General features: G+C 46.3%; 1 protein-coding gene across 3 annotated transcripts in view; it reads right to left on the bottom strand.

The window, feature by feature from the left end:
- Positions 1–1,446: 1,446 nt before the first annotated feature.
- The window catches only part of DPYSL2 (dihydropyrimidinase like 2), a 56,018-nt gene continuing 35,682 nt past the window's right edge, over positions 1,447–21,782 (bottom strand). For all 3 annotated transcript variants that reach the window (XM_054804592.1, XM_054804591.1, XM_054804593.1), the window contains 10 exons: positions 20,687–20,748; positions 19,447–19,527; positions 18,483–18,551; positions 13,841–13,961; positions 10,214–10,370; positions 9,909–10,050; positions 9,556–9,726; positions 6,603–6,782; positions 5,018–5,183; positions 1,447–4,322 (listed from right to left, as the gene is read on the bottom strand). In XM_054804592.1, the coding sequence (XP_054660567.1) occupies positions 4,231–4,322; positions 5,018–5,183; positions 6,603–6,782; positions 9,556–9,726; positions 9,909–10,050; positions 10,214–10,370; positions 13,841–13,961; positions 18,483–18,551; positions 19,447–19,527; positions 20,687–20,748 (1,241 nt within the window). In that variant the 3' untranslated portion in view covers positions 1,447–4,230. The remainder of the gene's footprint in view (positions 4,323–5,017; positions 5,184–6,602; positions 6,783–9,555; positions 9,727–9,908; positions 10,051–10,213; positions 10,371–13,840; positions 13,962–18,482; positions 18,552–19,446; positions 19,528–20,686; positions 20,749–21,782) is intronic.

The following is a 21,782-nucleotide window of genomic DNA, read 5'->3' as shown; positions in this document are numbered from 1 at the left end:
GCCTCGTTGCTGCCAGCATAATGAGTTACCTGGATTAACGGGTTGACAAAATACAGCTGTTCCCGTGCTCTTCTGTAGCAGCAAACCAGCATTGCCCCACTGACCTGAATAGCTTCCCGAGATTTCTCACTGGCTTGGTTCCCCAGCATACGTTACGTTTAGATCTGCCTGTTGACTTACTTCTGACCTCAAAAACTTCTGTATGCTTCAGTTGATATTTTTTGGCCTGTTCCAACATGGACCAGCTTCACTGAGTCCCTGGAATTGATTTCCTGGGGAAGAGGTTTCTTTCTTTCCAATTTAGGTGCTGGAGGAAGAAATAATGATAGAATAAAATAAAAAAAAGGAGGCCCTGCAGATGTGCGTTAACTAAACACCAGTGCTGTAGGCTGGATGTATCTTTCACTGGGATGTTACTGTTGGGACAAGCTAATAAATCTTATACACAGCCACCCACCAACCCTGTTCGATGGGGTTTGATGGCATATATGCTAGTACCTAATTTAAGCTGGCAGGAGCCACATAACTGCATGTCACTGGTGACAGAGCCAGGACCCCCACGTTAACCAGAGGTCTTGTTAGTAGTGGATGACCATTGCCCCTTCTCAACAGATGAAAAGGAAACCCTCTTAAACCTTCCCACTGGATAGGGGTGCCAGGTTTAAAGCTGTGTGCAGAAAGCTAATTGCGTTTCACAGAGTGCTTAAACATTAGGTCTTGTTCAGATGAGGAACAAGAGCTAAACACCATTGCAAAGTCAGTTGCAAACGCCAGCTGTGCTCGGATTTTGGGGAAAACCACCAAGAGGGTCGACCTGGTGGACACGGGGATGCAGCAGCCGAGGGTGCGAGCAGCTGACAGCGATGCTGGCTCTTTCTGAGCTCTTCCCACGATCTGCTGCGATCTCACTCACAGCATCTCTGCAACACAGTAAAACCCAACCACCACCACCGAAAGTTCCGCTGGCATTTTCCCAGCCAGCTCTAACACTCCCCATTCAGTTATCTGCGTGTGGCTTCTATTTACAGCCGTACTTTCTCTCCCCTCCTCCATCGCCATTACAAGGGTCCAAGCAGAACGCTGGAGGGCTGAGGGCTCCGCCAATAGCTTTAGCTTCTCTTGCTCGCGTTTCATCAGTGCTCTCTGCAATGCGGAGCCGGTTTTCAGGCAAACGTCTCTGCTTTGCCAAATACCGCCTGAAGCACACAACTGCCCCGAGAAGAGGCTTGCTCTCCCCTAACAGAAATTACACTGCGGGCCGCTGATTCCTCTTTACCATCACCATCTCCCAAGGAACCGTGGCTGCTGTCCATCTCAGTCCACACAGGACTGCCACCCGCCTACGTTAGCACTGATTTCAGAGCTCAGTTTTTATCTGTTGAAGGCACCAGCCAAGGTGCACAGTTACACGGAACACGTAGCGCCTGGAGACACAGATGCACCTAGTGAAACAACAACATTTTGTCTTTATTAGGAGTTCCCATGGTAATATAACACAGAGTTCTTAAGGAATAAAACACAAGACTTGGGGTTGGGGGCAGGGGGGTTTGCCATTGAGACAATGGTCAAATATCAGTACTTCTTTTTGTCTACACACATGATCAGCTTTAGCACTTACAGCTCCTCCACTCATGGTTCACAATCACAAATCCAAGGGTTAAATCCAGCTAGTATTAAATCCTACTTTTTTTTTTTTTATTTTTAGAGCTTCAAGTCACTGCGGTTAATTAATTAAGTCATCATCTTTTTTTCTTTAAGCATTTACATATGACATTCATTAAACAGACACAAAGCAGACGAGCTCTCACAGGAAAAAACATGCTTACATAGCCTGCAAAAATCTTTTTTTTTGTCATTTTTTTTTCCTTTTGAAGAACAAATTAAAACTAAAAAGTCATCATGAGTCAGTGAAGGAAAAAAAAAAAAGGAAGACTTAAGTGAATACTGAAGAGCCGCAAGTGTTTCGTAGAATTGAAACGGATCTGCAATTCTTTTTTTTTTTCTCCCCAACTCATTCAAATTGATTTTAACATACAGGTGAAAAAAAAATGAATATTAGCTGCAATATATATTAAGTTCACGGATTACTTAACAAACAAAGTGCAAACTCTTTTATGCAAAACTAAAAGACCCAAGAGTTAAACCTAAATGCAAAATGCATGGATGAAATGGCAATGTTTTTCTTAGCTTTTGTGTTCAAAGGGGCCTAAAGGAATTAGGTGCTGAAGCTGGGAGGGTTTGGGCACCTACATAGCTTCCAGATCTCTTGCAAATCCCAGCAACAAATTTGGTACTTGTTTCTTAAAAGCCTTCATATATATAGTTTTTCCCCAAAACAACCTGTAAACACCATTTAAGGAAATACTCAAAAACATGGAAAAACAAGGTCAACGTGCGTGGCAAAGCACAAACAGAAGAGAAAGCAGAAGATGCAGCCAAGTGCCAGGGCACGCAGACAGCGGAGGCAACGCTGCGTTAACTGCGGGTAGAACAGCTCTGTGCTAAGAGACAGGCCAAGTCCTTGGCACCGCCGAGCCCTCCAGCTAAGTTTAACTGGGAATCTAACGGTGCAGATTTATTCTCCATGTCCTGAAAATAATGAGCCTCCAGCGCTAGGGCTAAAAGACCTTCAGTCCCAGAAGACACTTAAAAGCCCAGATCCCACTGACTGCCAGAGAGGCTGGGGCTCCTAAATTCACTCAAGAACCGCTTGTGGCCTCTGGTTTCTCAAATCTGAGGCAACAGGCATCTGAGGAAGGGTGGGGAACCACCACCGGGCCTTCTCATGAACATTTGCACAAAGGCAGACTCCTGTAGGAATGACTGACTGTGAAATTCGCACCGTGGATGAGAGATTCTCAGCTGCTGTTGACCCATCGAGCTGCCGAGGGTCCCAGATACAACAGCTGGGCATCTGGACCCGGACTGGAATTGCCGCAGATGCTCAGGCACGCACTCAACTGACCGGCCTTTCGATGAGAGCTAAAGATAAGCTCTCGTAAAGTTTTAAATAACCACTCATCGATGGCCAGGCAGGGGGAAAGTGGCCGCTACGCAAATCTTTCAAGCAACACGTTGCTCTTTGTCCACGGCCCCCTGCTTATCTATTTCCACCTCCGGGAACAAAAGACAAACTAACTGCTAAAAACTTCTGGAGAGACTCTCTCCCAGCTCCTCAGCTGGTATCCAGCCCTTTGTTTGCACCAGCTCAAGACCTAGTACACTGAAGTGAAGATCATAGCTTATGAACCTGCTCCGCAACCTCCTATCGCAGCTAAGTGGCAAGCGTCGGCTGGAATGATGCGACCTAGGAATACCTGAAGTACCAGGGTGGCAGTGGCAGTGACGCTGGCGGGAGTCTGTAACTTGAATGAGGTTTGGGAAGGACCGGGAAGAACAGGGAGGTCCCCAGTTCTGAGATAAGGCTTCGTAAACACAATGATACAAACATATTAAACGCACACACACAAACATTAAAAAAAAAGTTTCCTCAAGGACCTAATTTGCAGCAAAATCCAGAAGGAAAAAAAAAAAAAAAAAGAAAAAACAAACCAATAGAACCAAAGTCCCCAACAATTCTAGCTCACCCGATGGCTGGGTGCGATGCGCTTTGTCAATTCCTAGTGCTGGGTCCTGTTTCTCTCTCTCGGCAGCAGACAGCTTTTCAGTGACCTCAAAGGCGGTGGTGGGGAATGCTTACAGACAGGCTGGGATTCGGGTCCCTCCAAGCTTGCCTAGCTATTCTGCTGGAATACAGAACCCTACAGAATATCCAGTTTAAAACCCTTGAACTACTTTTCTGCTTGACATTTTTTAAAAAAAAAAAAAAAAAAAAAAGCTATTTTTTTACATTTATTATTCATTTATTCCTTTTTTTGTGTGTGTCTTAAAGGCAGCTCCCGGGGAATTCACTTTATCCTTCCTTTATTAAAAGAAAGATGCTGAATGGGACAGAGGCCACAGATCTCAAACATCCTCTTTACATTTACTTTTGCATGTCAGAGGTGTCAAAACAAGGTTTATTTCTTTAAATGTGTAGGGGCTGAGGGGAGAAGTGAGAGGGGTTGGTGAAGATGAGGAGGGAATCTGAGGGGACTGAAAGAGGCGCCTTACTTCAGCCCCCCTCACTGGTTGCCCGCAGTAACTGTCACAGGCTCTAAAAGAATCAGACAGGGTCTCCAGGTGCCCCCGTCCCCTGGTCCGCTAGGCGGGCACGGAAGGGGTCGGTCCTTAGCCCAAGCTGGTGATGTTGGCACGTCCGCCGGGCGGAGCCACGATGCGCTGAGTCGTGCGGCGTGGGATGTTGTCATCGATCTGTGCCCCTGCGGGAGAGAGAAGCAACGTCACGTCCTGCGGGCCAGCGAGAGGTTGAGATGAGTGAGTTGCAGGACAAGGGAGTGGGGAGAGAGCACAGCTGCATGGAAACCCATTGATGCACCCTTCTCTTAGGCCAGGCGCCAGCGGTGTGCACCAAAATGCAGCATCTTTGGAGGAAAAGCCCTGACTGGCCTCCAGTGCCTTAATTCTGCTGAAACCTGTTCTGTATTAATATCTCCGCACCGAACACCTGAGCCACACCGCCCTGCACAGATACAAGCTGGCTAAATGGTTTTCCCTTAGCAAGCCTTTTTATTCCTTTTTATAGTTTTCCCTTATTGCACTGAAACAGCACGCTGAGAAATCAAACCTGTCACATACCAGATCCACAGCTGGTCTCAGCTGGCAAAGCTCCGCTGAAGTCGGTGCCATCTGCCCTCTTCAGACACCCGGCTGAGGACTGAGCCCAGAATGCAATGGGGTACTCAGCACTCATGCCATGGCATGAAAACAAGCAGGACTTTGTGATAGCTCCAATACTGCTCTTCTCCTTTCTAAAGGGATAACCTCCAAGCTAAAATCCACCTCACAGTCTCTCTCATTGCCTTCCCATTTCAGCAGAATTAATTCAAAGTATGGGAGTATAAACAAGCCGTGATTTCAAAGCAATGAATAATTTAGCCCCATAAAAAGTATGTACCAGACAAGCTGAATCCAGACTGGTGCAGGTTCCTCACGGGTGGGGCCTGCTGTTTGGCAGGAGATGTCTTAGCTGAAGACGCTGGTGTGACGGTCTTCGGTGTCACTGACACTTCGCAGACAGGTCCGTCGTAGAGGCCTCGAGGCACACCCCGCAGCTCGGCCAGCTGCAAAACACAGAAGCAGGCAACCTCCTGGGTCAAACCAGCCTTCAAACCAGACCTAAACAGCTGGCCAGATGTTGCTAAGCCACAGACACACACTTCAAGATTTGCCTTTAGTAAGAGGGTTTGAAATCATGCGACATCTCCTCTGTGCTGATCCTCGGGCGGTGGCTGCTCTCTGAAGCAGCGTGGATAAAATGAAACGTGCTCTGGACTGCTGTGGCTCCAGGTACCTGATGCAAGCAGCCGACAGCAGCCAGCTGGTGCGTCCCCTGCACCGCAGGTTCTGTCCTTGAATGATCTCAACCTACCTGCTGTTGTATTAAAGGCTCCTGACAACTCTCAGATGAAACTTATTACTTGTCCCCAAAAAGCACACCAATGCTGAGACAGAGGCAGGTCTGCCTAGAGAGGAGCCAGGCTAGCTTCACATCGCCAGCTTGGGAGCTTTAGACCGGCTTAAATGCAATTATTCCAGTTGAGATACTGCCCAATTGAATTTATAGGTCAGACACAGATTTCTGTGGGAGATCCGACCACAACAGAAACCACAGATTTGCTCTCTGTTTGAGATGTAATTTTGGTAACTTGCAATTTCTTCCAAAGAACAATTACGGAAAGATCATTTGCAAGGGGTGTGAAGATTACCTATGATCAGCAGAACTAACACAGCTCTGGTTTTGTCCAGGAGAGGGCAACACTTCAAACATCAAAATACTCTTCTACTCAGAAATCTGACTTCATCTAGAAACAAACTTCTTAAATTCTCAGCAGCTAAGTTGCAGCAGAGTTCAGCGCCATCTTCTCTGTCAGATTTTACCAACTAAAGGCATATCTAAAGGCAGTTTCTCTTTTGAACGGGTCTATTTTACAAAGACACTTCTCCAACAATTTTAGCCTCTTAAAAATAGAAAATTCTCACTTTTGAACAGTCAGTAGGCTGTGCCTGTGACTCACCAGTCACCAGACAAGAGCATCTGATCATACCTGACAGAAGGGAAAGCAGCATAATGTATCTGTAACATTATATATTAGAATTCTAAATTGTTGCTGAAAGGTTTGATATATAAATGCCATCAATAACTTCTCTTGTGACAGGAGAAGCCTGCCGGGTTATTTGCAGACTGACTCACGTCCAAGCCGGACAGTTCCTGGACACATGCTCTGTCTCGGTATCCCAAGACAGAGAAGAATTAAGGAGCAGAAAAATAAAATTTGCAGAAAATCTAAGCTCAAACCAAAGCATATTCCCGTAATGACTCAAGTGAATAGCAAAAATGAAAGAGGAATGAGATAAATACGGCTCCGATCCAGGAAACATTTGTGTGTGCCTACGAGCCAGGGGATAGCGTCTGTTTTCCACCCCTTTAACTCAGGGGTTTCAGCGAGAGAACAAACGTGCATCCAACCATTTATACTCACCCTGCTCCTCGCTTTGATGCGCTTGTAAACGAAGTCAGGGAACGGTTTCCTGGGGATATACCGTCCAGATCCCTCAGTGACATGGAGATTCCCGTCCTCCAGCACGATCTTCCCCTGGCTGATGACCACCAGGGGAGACCCACGGCACTCCATGCCTTCAAAGATATTGTACTCCAGAGACTAGAACAAACAAAAAGACGACATGAGGCAGATATATTCATCCCAGCAAAGCCTGCTGTGCTTTAATTAGCTATCACCAGTCATGCTAATTGCCCAAATTTTAAGGGCAGATGGAAGCAAACTCTACAGCGGTTACCTGAGTTGTATATGCTGTGGTTTAATAGAAAGGCTGGTCTTTATTATCAATCTAAATTTACTGAGGATTTAGTCATGCGAAATTTCCATCGCGACAAGAGGAAATACAGTTTCAAAAGAGAATACCTCACAAGCTACCTGTTTAAATGCATTCAGGCACCTATCTCTTCTGAATTGCGGCGGATTTAGGAGCCAAATAAAGTTTTATCTAAGTTCCATATTAAAAATAATGATAATTTTGAAAAGCTGTATTTCAAACCAGTGTTTTGGTTGATGGGTCAGGGACCAGGACAATCTTGTTTTACTCTAATGGGATTGCTCATCCTCAATTAACAGGATTGGAAACATTACACCACTGAAAAAAGAGAACTTTTAAAGGAATCACTGGTAAATGTCCCACCCATGAAGCATCTTGGAATGAGACGCACTACAACCATGTTATTTGGGGACTATTACTCTAGTGACCATCTCTGAGACAAATCCAGGTCTTTTTTTACCGAGTTAATAATGGAGTTTGCTCTTGAAGTGTGTTATAAGTATGGGTAGGCTTGACTGCAGATTTACAATTAGCTAGAATGGCGGTTAAACCGACACTGAACTGGGTCCAGCTGAAAAAAAGTTGTGGTGGCAAAGGAGGAGGCTTGGTTAGGAGTGTATGAATTAGGCTGGTTCCAAGAACAACACTATCTCCCTCTCTAGCTCCTAACGTTTCCTTGCCAGACAGTGGCAAGAGCAGTGTGAATTCTTGGAAAACATCCGTATGTTGCTGTAGCATTTAAAAATGTAACAATCATCTGATGCCACATAATCACTGCGTCTCCTCGTGTTGCAGCAACCGCTCTGCCTGACTTTGAAAGGGGCTTTTGTTTTATACTTGACCAAATTAGGGTGCCTTGCCTCTAAAGGCATCACTCGTACCAATGTCTCCTCTCACACGAGGCGCGCATGCAGCTAGAGACAGAACAAACCCAGCAGGTGTAATGCCAGGTATAGCAGGCGACGTAATGAGAGACGGGAAGAGGTTAGAGCTGGGCATGTAACAAAAAAAGCTGCTATTTCCTAGACAGCCCTTCAAGCTCTGAAGAAACCACCTGAAAACGAGAGCCTTCATCCTCCACAGCCTTGGCACAACATAAAGACGCAGCCTTTGGCAACAGCTGACCGTGGAGCGCTGAGGCCTCTTACAGAGATCTGCGGTCCTATCAAGCATTTCTGAATGGTCGCTCCAAGGTGGATCTGGTTCTCCTTCAACCGAGCCCAGATCTGTGGCAACATCATGCAGTCAGTCCTGATTGTACTGGAGCATATCCACAAAAGATCAAGTCTCTGAGTTTTGTGTTAGGAAACGTAAAGAGTCCAATTCATTTCCTAAAGACAACAGCCATTAAGTGGCAATGACCTTCAAACAGTCCATCCAGCAAGCTACTTCCAGCTCTCTGAGCCATTCATAAGCACAAACCCAGGTTCAGACCACTAAATTTAGCACCTAATAGCACTAAGTCCCTGGGCTCCCTCCTCTAAGTCATTCCTTTTCGGACTGGAGGTGCGATGAGTCTGGAAGCACCTCTGAGGCGACTGAAGTGACCAGACTTCTGAGTCTGGATGCCTCTGTTAGAAGTCTAAGCACAGGGAGGATGAATCCAGGCCATCTGTGACCAATTCTGACACAGAGTTAAGTCACAGGGAAGTGAACCAAACCTTTAAAAAAAAAAAGTTTCTTTGTGAATGTGCCCAGGGATCCAAGTGTGGAAGAAAATTTTGCTCCTTCAGCTCCAGAGTGAATGAAAGCATTCACGGAAAAAAGAACAAGGACTTTTTTCCAGGGAAACATTCCATAGGTTCATCGCCAGCAATGAAACAAGTCGTCAACAAATGCAAACAGTGGTTGCTTTCTCTGAGACAGTGCTCCAATGTCACAGGGAGACTCCAACCAGCCCTTTGCACTGGGACCATTCTGCAGTTTCCCACAGCCAGGTATAAGATGTGGGACACAGCTGTGGGCCAGAAGCAAACAGTGCCTCTAGGAGTGCCATCACAAAAGAAACGGGGGGAAGATCTGGTTAGTCTGGGTGCTGCCCTGGGCCTCCCTGTGCCAGCTGACATTGGGATGATCACCAGTAAACTCATGGCTAAGTGTGACTCCACACACACGTGCCAGATCAGTACGTGGTGTAAATCCCCTCAGACTCATGGATCTGGATCAGATCTCCAGCTAAGGTGCCCACGAGCTGACATGCTTCACTGACCCCAACCAGAAAAGGGGCAGTTCACGTTCCCACTGCTAGCGAGCCGCAAGGTCGTGACACATTGTGATCACAGGCCTTTTGATATTTTAGAAGATTTAAAGAGCTTTCTGTGTGCTCAGATCCAAGCATCCAACACTCGGAAAGAGCAGACAACCTCATTGCTCCGAGGGCAATCTCTGGGTATTCATGTGATTTCAGATTTGGACTCAGTCGTCTTCCCTTCTGCTCACACAACTGGGCTGTACTGGGTGTAAGACAAGAGAGGGCTTGGGGCATGGAGAAAACAAAGCCCTGAGTTGTCATGAGCTCTAGTTCTTGGCAGCAGAGTCTGGCATTGAAGGAAGAGAGGAGGAAATGAGCAGCAGGGCTCACATCATAGAAAATATCCTTACTATGTTATGAGTCTTGGCAGAGATTGTCTTGACACTGTCAGGATCCCAGATAACCAGATCAGCATCCGAGCCCACTGCAATACGGCCCTTCCGTGGATACAGGTTAAAGATTTTAGCTGCATTTGTGCTGGTCACAGCAACAAACTGGTTCTCATCCATCTTGCCAGTCACCTGGGGAAAGACAAAAGGAGTCACTGCATTAGCCAGGTGAGGACGACTCCGAAAAGCAAATAGCTGACAGCACAGCAGATTCCCAAGGACCATAACAAGCGTCTGGGAGGCAGATAACAACACATTGCTGCAGCTCTTTCAGCTCTGCATGTCTAGTTGCAGCCTAGACACGTGTGACATACCACAGCCTTATCCCAGATGATGGACATCCTCTCCTCAGTCCCATTGGTTCCTTCGGGGATCAGGGTAAAGTTGTCCTTCCCAACAGCTTTCTGGGCAGTGTTGAAGGTGCAGTGGGCACTGCCAGTAACTTGGAGGTCTCCACTGGAAAAGACAATGACAGGTATTTATGATATTTTATTGTCACATGTTTAACTCCTAAAGGTAAAACAGCCTTTTTCTTGCTGGCAACAACAGCTATTATTTTTATCAGCCTCTTGTCTCATGATGAAGCACACGCTGTACGAACGCAAAGAGCTCTACTCACCAGGACAGTAGCGAGTTGAGAAAATCAGGAGTGGTTGGGTCAGGACTCAGTGGTGGGGAAGTAACAAAAGCTGCTGCCTTAGCCCAGTTCTTGCTCCAGTAATGAGATCCATCGGTACCCAAGCTGGCTGTGATGGGCTCTCCATACACCACAGTGCCTACAGGACAGGAATACAGACAAATCCACCGTGAGCACCAAGCAACATGCCTCTCCAGCCCAGCTTCCAGGCATAAAGCATCCTTCTGAAAAAGGACAAGTTGGGTAAGTTATGCCAGCATTGCACACTGCAGGGCTTCTTGGTACTTTCTCTTAAGTATGTGATCACAGAGACATAACACTGAATTGAATTCACTGGCCTGCATGACCAGATGATCAGACATCATTAAACTCCTGGCCTGCTCAATGCTCCTGGGAAGGTGTGTTATGTTACTAGGGGCGTGTTTTCACAAGCAAACTCTTAATTTTACACGTCTATCTTGAGATCGCTAAAGAAACACTGAGCATTTCCCAAAAACCAGTCCCTTGGACGAAGCATCCAAAAAAGTAAATACTTGAGTTAATAATAAAGATATCGTTACCGATAAGAGCTTGGAGCAGCAAAATGTGCACAATGTCTTTATACAATTGCTGAGGTTGGCACTGGTTAATTGTGCTGGAAAGGGTTACTGTAAAGACTCATTGTATTGCATCCTGGGCCAAGAACCTTATGAAAGAGGCTGAGGGGAACTGTAAGAGCGTGAGGAGATCCAGTCTCATCTACAGGGGATGTGGAAGAAAAAGAATGAAAAAAATAGCACCTGCAATATTTTTCTAAATGTTTATGTATTAAAGATCTAACAAGGCTGGGTTTCTTGAAGCAGACCCTGTGCATAGATCAGATAAGAGAATACGCCTAGCAGGAAAGTTTCCTGCCTACAGAGGAAGCCCATCCTAGAGGAAGGGTCAGTGTTTCTGGTTCACAAATGCAGGTCAGGGGAACTGATTCCCCCAAGGGCACAGGGTAAATCTGTGGCCGAACTAGGAAATTAAATTGGATCTTCTGCCTCTCTGTCCAGTGCACTAAACACCAGTGCATCCTTCCTCTTTATTAACATTTTTGGAACCACATGAAGGAACAGCGGATCCTTAAGGCCACAATACTTTGCAAGCTGGAATGCACCAGCAACATCTGCACACCAAGCAGATGCAAGATGCTGCAACTTCAAAAGCGGTGCAAGCTGGTAGTCCCACAGATCTGCTCACCAAATGCAACCTTCCTGAAATCTCTGTTAAGTGCCTATCCATCTGGCTTCTGAGCCCAGACACTTCATGTGTTGGAATCTGCCTGCAAAAGATGTGGGTAGTTAAAATACTAACCCTAAATATTTCAATCAGAAAAGACTGGCAAAGATTGCAGAATCGGTCAGCAGGATCTTACACACCTCACCACGCAGAGTACAAAAATATGATCTTTCACATATTGTTTGAGCTACTGTTACGTCTATAGGCTCTCGAGCTAGCTGGGAGAGAGTACATTAGCTGAGGCACAACGATGCATTAACTGGCTTCGTGCTGTTTCCAGGACCACACTGAAACAGGAGGTGTAGGAGTTTGTCAGGGGGGATCCACCAGCAGAGGAAGAGGCCGTCTGACATCACTTGCCACAGATAGGGTTATGAAATCAGAACAAGGCAAAACACACGCTGGCTAATAACGGGAGGCCTGTTGTGGGCCAGTACATTGGGAGGATTGTTCTGCAGGGAGCGATGTTTTGAGCTCCCAGATCTGCCAACGACAGAGTCTGCAGGGAATCTCCTCCGTACAAATGCCACTGGGAACATCTGGCTTTAAATAACATTCATTCTTTTCCATTTAGCAAATCAATTCTGTTTTGTTTTCGCCTTGGATAGTCTTCAGTTGCGCTTCCTCTGTTGCTTGGGAGGGCAAAGCTAGCGTGTGTGGCCCTCCTGGGTTACCCAGTTGGGTAACTGCACAGCATTTAAATTGAATTATTTAAATAAAGGAACAGAGAACGGCGTGCCATTTATACCCCAAATTCTCCTTATAAGGAGAAAACTCCAATCTGAATGAAAACTGCGTATGCTAGTTCACTCAGGAGGCTAAGTGAGTAAGTTCTGTGGATCATTCATCTGAGACAAATCCCAGCACCTTTCACAGGCCAGGTAACGTCCACCCAAGCCAGGCTGTGTTTTATGGCTTCTGCGATATAAGCGTATGGTCTCTCATCCCAGTGCCCCTCTCTACTTGCCAGCTAGTGGTCTCAGGGGACAGCGAGCATAGCAAGAAGATGTTTTCGTCGGTGCATATGTCTCTAGCACTTTACCTAGAAAGAGGAAGGGATGTCTCCCTGGCTTATAGAACTGAGCTGCACGACGACATCAAGTTGTTTTCTGGGGTAATGCAACATGCAGCCACTTTGCTGTGTCAACACATCTTCTCATTCCAGCATGATCTCCGCTAATGGAGCTAGGAGGAGAGGAAGGTTTATCCCAAACAGCTTGAGCTGCTTCCACGTCACGAACAGAGAGAGATGCCTTGGAAATCAGTCCTCCTCACCAACTCTGAACTCATTTAACAGGAATCATGGGACCAAAATACTTCTGAGCCAATACACAAACACGAATCTGTTTGCTGCGGTAGGAAATTAGCTCTTCTCGCACCAAACACCCAGATGGAAAGTGATGTCATTTGTATATCCATTCAGGCTTATTTAGAATGCATAAAATTAAATCAAACCCTTCTGAGGAAAGAAGGGGGAAAATCATCCCCCCCGCTTACTCACCCACCCAGAGCCACTTTAAATAGAAATGAACGGTTTAGTCACAGAATTAAGCAGGGAGACAGGCACTCACTGTGCTTTGTAACCCTTGCTCCGTGGGGGTCAGAACTCGGGAGAAGCTACTGCATCACTGCGAGCAGCGCAGCTCCCTCCCAGACCTCGGTTAGAGAGGAAACACAAGGCAGCAGCATCCATGGCAGGACTGAGTCTTGCTTCTTGCAGCATCCTCAGGCAGAGTTATGAGAGGCGATTGCAATTCCCAGCCTAACCCAGACTACTGATCCCAATTCCTGTTCGGATGCCAGGTTGCGAGTTACAGCACACGAAGATTATCTATTTCACAAGCAAGGAGCACAGTGGTTAGCTGGAATCGGTAACCTCTTTGGCTACTCCAACTAAATCCAACAGGGCTCGTGAGTCAGAGATCTCCGTCAGGACACTTGGAACCACTTCTGACCCCAGGAAGCAGCTCATCAGAAAGCCCCAAGGGAAGACCATGGCAACTGGAAGGAAGACACAGCTTGCAGTCTCCAGGGGAATTCATTAAATGGAGACAGCATGGAATTACTCTGCAATAACATGAAGGTGCATGGCTCACTGTGGTAGGATGGGTGTGAAGAGAGAGGCTTCAGGCTGAACAGAAGAAACGGCTCCGGGCACTGATATGACCCACTGAATACGTCTCTGTGGGAGATGAGACAGAAGCAGCTGCTTGGGACCTTTTAAAAAAAGAGCCTGGACAATAACGCTGGAAAAAGAAACCTCTCCTGTAGGGATGAAGTGTATGTTGGCAAGGAGTTGAACTGCATGAGCTAATAGGGTGCTTGCATCCAAGGGAAATAACTTACCCTTTTTCCTGGCTTGAGCAATGACATCAGCAGCACTTTTGCTCATCACCTTGGTGATATAAAGGGGGCAGTTGGTTTGGTTGGCAATGGTGATTGCCCGGTTCACAGCCTCCGCCTCCACCTGAGAAACAAAGCCAGCAGCAAGTTAGTAGCATCCCCACATGTAAGCATATCCCATTCACCTTCAGAGGGTCACAGCCTCTGCATGGCCGAGATAAGAGACTCTCCACTCTCCAATTCTGAGCTTGAAAAACATACAGCATCATCACGATAACTAAAATGACATTGAGCTGTAGTCCCCTCTCATTACTACCTGTTCTCCACGGCTGCTTCCAAGTTTCTCTGCAAACAGACTAAGTCCTAAAATAACACTCCAGGTGCTCAAGGTCAGAATGATTCAGCCCCTTCTTTAACCTAGACAAAAATAAGCAACTAAATGTTGACTCAACAAAACTATTCATGTTCCAGCCCACGCGGAAGAGAGATGCTGTAGCCGCATACTCTGGGTAAGCCACGTTTCCAAACAAGCCTCCTAAATTGTACCCTCCGCTACAATATCTGGCTTGGGATCTGACAGAGTGTGAACCACCCCATAAATCAACTACTTTTTCTTGCGCGTGTAGAGAGATAGATAACCTCAGCAAGACGGAGGGTCCCTTTATAACTACAGTCTTAGAATGAACATAATCACTCTGCAGACTTTTACAGATCACACATCCTAATCAAAGCAGTCCAGATGACAGATTTAACAACAGGGTAATGCTCATAGTGCCTACTACCATGGAGAACTGAGCCTGCAATAACCGCAGGCATTTTCCAAGTGAACAACAGAGGAAACTGAAACCCAGAGCAATCAGCCACCTGATTCCCAAATTCAAGAGGCTACCAGCACCTCCCGTGGACTCCAGTGGGATTGGCACATGCTCAGCACTTTTGAAAATCTGCTCTGCGGCGACTTATCACGAGCCAAGTGCTGTAAACCATCACCAGTCCCAGAATCAGAATGCATTGACTGCTGGCTCCTAGCACCGTGCTTGATCCACTGAAAGTACCACCCGAAATTAAGGACCCCTCAGCTTAGGAAACGGTGCATTCACCACGCTGACGTCCAAGTGCCCAGAACAGCTCTGCTCACACTGACAAAGCCACCACCTGTGACGCTGCTCCGTTTGCAGCTGGACTGCTCCAGAAAAACAACACAACAGCTGGGAGGTTTTAAAAGAAAACCAGCCCCCCAGAGCCAGCAGGCTGGTCTCCAGTGCCAAAAGGGTTAAAGCCCTAGCCTGTCACCGTGCCAGGACTTGTGACTAACCCTCCCCAGGCAGGGTGATGTACAGAAGGGGACGTTTTCTGGCCCAGCTGCCCCACGCAAATGGAAAAGGCTGCGAGGAAGGGTGTTTATTCCAGGACATTTGACTCGAGTATGCCACAGACAGCAGCACTTGCAGGGGAGACGGAGGCTGAAAGGAAGAGCCAAGAAAAGCGTATTTGTCCCTCCTGAGAGGGAAGGAGAAAACTCAGACGGGCCAATGCTTCCAGGCAATGGCATCAGTTTGCAAACCGCCCATTTAAAGCAGGGCTGCACACAGCTCTGCCACTGCAGCACTTGGCAGCCACATTTCCACCCCGTGCCTTAGTTTCCCCACTTGCAAAGCAAGGATAAAACAACACGCATCTCCAACTTTTGACCAAATGGCATTAAGCAATTGCTAAGCTGGAGGAGAGTATTTTCTGCACGGAAGAGAACAAGGCTGCTGAATTCATGCCTTGTGCCCAGATGCTATGGTGACAGGCACATAACAATAACCCAACGACTAGTCCAAAGGGGAATGTTTGCAATTACCAGTATGCATTAGAAGCCCTAACACAGCAGTTCTCTTGGAAAAAAAAAAAAAAAGACAGACATTTCCTGGAGCACTTGGACTGCTTGTGCTTTCAGCATTTTTGTGGCTAAAATAAAAACAAAAAATGATGGATTGCTCCGAAAAGTCATCACAGAATGATCTGAGCTATGATGGGGAGAGTTTTCCAGAAAGTGATGGGTGATGCTGACTTGGGATGGCGATATCTTAATCAAGGCTCCCTTCGCTGGCTGGAATAACATGCTGAGTATCGTCGCCTTGGCTCAACCCAGGTTACTGAGGTGAGCAAGCTAAACCCCTGAGTCAGCAGTGAAACGTAAGCCTTAATTCATGCCTTCTGCTCAACCTGGGAATTCAGAACATGTGTACGCTCCAAGTAAGACACAAATGCACACGGCCAGGCCCTGAATGCTTCACTCGGAGGTCAGTCTCACTGAACCGAGCAGGAGTTTTGATTTAATAAATATTTTAGACTTGTTTGACAACTCCTGTTAGTTTGCTGTAGATGGAGGTCTGAATTAAGCAGCTCTTCAGTAAGATGACAACTATCACAAAGTCCTTAGGACAGGCTTTACACTCCATAAGGGGCAGCGTGAAAAGCCAATTCTAGTGTTAACAGCACGCCAGGGGATACCAAGGGACATCCGCTCCTCCTGAAGGCAAGAGGAATTACGGATCTGCTGCCACCCTTTGTCATCAGCCAGCTTAGAGGGAGTTGTATGTTTTTAAAAACACAAAGTTACTCCCGCACTGCAGAAAAGGAGGGGAGGGAACCAGATGACATCGTTTCCTGCTCTGCTTCCTATGACTTTCAAGGAGGAGCATTTTGGACTTCCACTCTGGGCAGAGAGCTCAGCAGAGTTCAGCTGCACAGAGGCTGCCTGGTGCCTTTACTGATCCTCATCTGAGGCAGCCACGTGTCCTCAGGCAGCCTGCCTTGCTGTACTGAGAAAGAACACGTTTCTGCACAGATGTAACAAACCATCCGAGCCAGGGAACCGCGCAGTTCACACTTTAAAGCTCCTGTTCCACTAAGGATAAGCTTTGAAGTATCCAGACAAGACTTGGCTAGTTTGATGGCCAGATCCTTTAAGGTAAGGAGCAGCCTTCCTTTGAAGTTGACAAAAGTTTAGGGGTGCTCCACAGATGAGCCCCAAGTGTCATGTCAGCATCTGTTCTCGCTCTCCTGATGCAAGCCAAAAAAATATTTAAAAAAAAAAAAAAAAGGCAGGGGTGGGTGGAAAGCTCAGTGCAAGTGTTTGCTCACAACTTTCAGGAAGCAAAAAATCCCAGCTCCCGGAGCCAAACACAAATTCTGTGAGGATTCACAGACTGCCCAAGTCGAGCATTTTTTTCCCCTCTTCTGCATGAAGCAATAGAATGATTTATATTCCTACTGAAATGTTTCTGGATGCTGCTTGTCTGAACCAAGGGGAGGAAATAGAGAGGGAGCATGAGGGGCACGTGTGGATGATCTCACACACCCAGCTTCCAGCTGCCACATCTGGCAGTCAGCAAAGCCCCAATATCTTGGAGGAACAAAAAGAACGGCTTGTACATAACAGATGGACTTCACAAACCCAGAATGCCATGGTGACATGTCTAGCTTAGAGATACTGAAAGACTGGAAACAAAGAATGCAACAGGAACCAACCTGAAAAGCAAAGTTTCTTTCGTTCTTACTCCTGAGATTTATTTTAAAGACTTAGAGGGAGCAGGAGGGACTGAGGTGCTTGACCCTAGACAAATCAATGGAGAAGCAGGGAGGTTACCTATATTAAAATGCTGGGCTAAGACCTGAGAATTGGCTCCCCTCTCTGGTACGTACTTTCTGTGCCTTCAGCAAACCACTTAGTCCCTTGGTGTAAAAAATCCACCATCGGTAAAATATTCACCAAATGATCAAATGTTATTGTAATGGAAGCTATGCAAGTGCCTAAGAACATCAGGATTTGGGCATATAGTAAAAATTTCTGCTGATTCAGAGGCAGTCTTAATAAAGTAAGAACCACAAGAGAAGCCCAAGAGATGGGATCTAGAAAAGTCAGTGGCAGAATCCTGCCTACATAAACCCAAATTCTGAAGTCTTTACTCATCCACAACTCGACTGAAGTGACAGGAAACTACAAGAACTTCAGGGTCTAGCTGTGTAAAGACCACCAGAACATGTAACTCTTCAGGGACTCCATCTTAAGTGTGTTCCTGTGCAGCAGCTGAATCAAGGAAATGGTGATTCAGGTAGACTGTGCTCTACCTGTGCTCCAGGTTCAACGTCTTCTACATCTCCTAACGTAGGAGTCCAGTTTGGGCTATCAAAGGGCTGAAGTGAAGACGTGCTAAGTACCAACAGCTCTCCGTGTTTTGAGTGCTTCTCATGGGCTCTGCGGTTCAAACACATCTCATCTCACTTTAGATGTCTGAGCAGAGCCTTTATAGACTATCTCTGATAATTAACAGTAAGAGATGAGCTTTTCCAGAGGATGAATCAAATATTAGGCTGGATGAATTACTCCCTGGAGATGGCCCCTTCTCCAGTACAGAAGCGGATGGGGCTCCTCAATTCCTCTTAAGTACCCAGAGCAGTTAGTCTCTGAAGGGACTAGTTACTAGTTAGTCCCTACAAGTGTCTTTGCCTCTTTCCCCACCCCATGCGGCACTAATGTTTACAGCCAGGGTGAAATCGTGTTTCCGGCCACATTCATCCCAATAAGAAGTACTCGATGGCAATGCAGAAATGTTATAAATTGGGGGAGAAAATGCAAAGGCAGTGAAGTCCTCACCTCTTCAGGTCTGCTCAACACATGCCCTTCAGGGCCTGTGATCCCCAGTTCCAGGATCCTTTGCTGCTCCTAAGGCAGAGGGGAAAAAAGAGCAGGAAAAAGATTTAAAGCAACATGCAGTTTTTCTTGCAAACACAGCTGTGTGAAAGAGGGACAAGTGAGATCCTAGGCATCTGTGCTAGCTAATAATCACATGGGGCTTTACATAAGGCCCTTACAACCCAAGTCCTGTCCAACTTCCCTTGTTGAGAATAACCAGAGCTCACAAAACCCTCGCTGATTTGTTCACAGGAGGTCAGAGAAACCTTTTACTTCGATTTGCTTCACACTGGGTTCATAGCCCCTCAAATCTCACTATTCATTTGCGTCTATAAAATAACCTCTAAGACACCGCAAAATGGCATCTCACGAAAGAATCATCCTGCAACTCCAGGCAACTAGGCACAAAGACTCAGGTGGGCTCTTCCCCAGTCAGACAACGCAGAAACCCTCTGCGACACCAAGTTTTGCATGCTTGAGACATAGTATATAAAATGAGCTGAAGATCAGATTAAATCCAAATACATTATTAAGATTTCTTCTTTGTTGCTGTTTAAAGGATGAACAGATCCCAAACATCAGCATCCCAGGTACTCTATGAAGCTACTTCCCTTCCCACTCCCCCAGTCTTAGTTACTGCAGAACATTTTATTGTTCGCAGTGACAGTCACACCCAGACGCAGCCTTTCACTTATGGGGAGAAAGGCAGAGGTGGCCGATATCCACCACGACCTGAAAGCTGCCACAAAAACCTGCTTTATCAGTGGCAATGAAGGGCATAAGATTTGATGTAGAGCTCTGCTTGCATCCTTGATACAGCTATGCCATGCTTTTAACAGTCTTGGTGATTTTCTGTTTGCAAATAAGAGTTTAAATCCCTCCCAGCATTTTGAAGTTAATAATCCACAGAATAAACATAACATACCTCAGCAATGATGTCACCATTCTCAGCGTGCACTTGAGCTGTCGCACCAATATCCCGGATTACGCTCAGGACTTCATATATCTGGAAGACAGAAAATACACATTACAATATACCCTGAGTGTACACTCAGGTACAGACCTATTGTAAAGTATACACTCCAGACTCCTTCAGCATACAGAATTTTGCAGAATAGAAAAGAGAAAGAGAAGCATTAAAAAATATAAGATGGGGTTTGCTGGATAGATATGATCCATTTTCCTACCTGTAGCTGAATTTCCCAATCTGTACAGTCAGATGCTACTGATGCGGCAAAGAAGCACTATTCAAAAGCCAGGTTTAGTATACCCAGTGGGAGGAAGAAACAGCAACTGCACAGGCCTACGCCTGGAGTGATTTTAAAGGGCCCACAGAGTTGTACCTGCTTCATGCCTTCATTTACTGGTGCTTGGCGTGAAAAAAACCCCTTACATTTGATTTGCACGGGGAACCTGCACCCAGCCCTCTCCCTGCCTGGGATAGGAGCAGTGGGATTTCCCACCCCAGCAACTGGTTTGAGAAGGCTCAGGCTGAGTAACCCACAACTGACGCCGGCTCCGTCAATGGTCACTCATTAAAATTCTTACCAGAGTCATTAGAGATAACTGTCATACGCCACTGCCTCCTACACTGTTCCAAATGACTCCCAGGCATTCCTCTCCTCCCACCACGTTTTGAAATATAAACTGCCCATCTCAATAATTAAATGTACCCACACATATCCACCAGAATAGCAAATGGGAGGACAATTCCTTTTTAAGGTCCCAGCGATTTGAATGCTAAAGCCAAAAACCCACTTCTGGACAGGATCAGTTTCGGCTGATAAACACAGAGAAAAATTACACCAGAGATCTCACTGTTCTGCCCTCTGCCTAGGCATAAAGCAGCAATTTATAAAACTGCCACTGCTTCCACACTAAAGGAGCTGGAATAAAACCTTAGCTCCCTCCAAATAAGAGTTTTGCCATTGCTTTCCCCAGCCAAACCTTTCAGGGTTTGTTGTTGTTGCAGACTTTTTATTAAAAAGAAAAAAAATCTTTAAACGAGAGCTCTGAGTACTGCTGCAAACCTCAGGTACCGTTACGCACAGAAAGATTGAAACCAGAAGAGAATGTCAGGTCCCCGTGTATTGAATTTAAACCCTCATATGGGACTAATGCACAGCTTGCAGCAACAGAAACATGTGAACATTAAGCCTTCCTACCTGAGAATCAGTTAGCTGAAAACGATCTTTGAAAGCCATGTAAACCAAGAAGGAGTTCACACCTGGTAGAAAGAGAGCAAAGGAATCATCTTTGACATACAAATTGCAAGCACAAATAAAGCTACGAAACACACCGTTTCTCGTAGAGAGAAGATGTCCCCCTCAATCAGCCCCCCGGAAAGCAGTAATGATGGGTAGACAAATAAATTACTTTAATCTGCTGCGAAATGTGTATACACATATGCATGCGCGCAGACACACGCACTCTCAACAGATCAGAGCGTAAAGCCAGGATCTTCTCAGCCACGTGGCATTTATTAACTCAACTGATGAGAACGGAGGAGCCTGCACTCCAGCCGTGGGGTAGTTAAACCCCTAGGGCTTCCAATTAACACTGAAATAGGAATAATTCTGTGGATTCAGCATTGTAGGAGGCTGAGTAAAAAAATAAGCAAAAATGCATCACACACAAAAGCAGAGACTGGGCCTGGCTGCCTGATCCCCCAGTCTCCTGCGAGAGCGATGGGAAATCCGTGTCTCTGAGCATTCCCGCCCTCCACCGTGTTCGTACTGACCAAGACACAGGGAGCGCTTGCTCCTAAGTCAGCTTTCCCTCTCCTGCCTTCTGAACCAGTAAAAGCTCCTACCCAGGACGTGTGGGAAAGCACTCATTAGGATGTAAAAGGGTGGGTTTTTTTAAACTAGAAACAGGATGGAAAATTACTCTAGCCTAAGGATGAAACATCAAGGAAATTAAAGAGGGGAAAGACCTATGAGGTCATTTTATTCAGCTCTTCTCCATTTTTAGCAACCAGTGCTGGATTGTTCCTTCTGAGCCCAATTCTTCCCTTGTTTACAACAGTTTAAGGGCTGAAGCTATCACCCAGCTGCACTAATGAAAATCAAAGGGCTTCCACTGAACAAAGGTGCTCCTCTGCATGGCAGCAGCAAGAGATTCACCTCTGCACAATCCACGCTCACCCACCTAACGCGCTGCAGTGACACCAGTGTGTACCATCCCTCTGAGCCCTCTACAACTGTGACTGTCCAAACCTTCACAAGAAGCCAGAATGCACCAGTTAACATCAGGTCCCAA

Source organism: Grus americana, chromosome 26, assembly GCF_028858705.1.
Source record: "Grus americana isolate bGruAme1 chromosome 26, bGruAme1.mat, whole genome shotgun sequence".
NCBI lineage: Eukaryota > Metazoa > Chordata > Aves > Gruiformes > Gruidae > Grus > Grus americana.
This window is presented reverse-complemented; position numbering and strand designations above follow the sequence as displayed.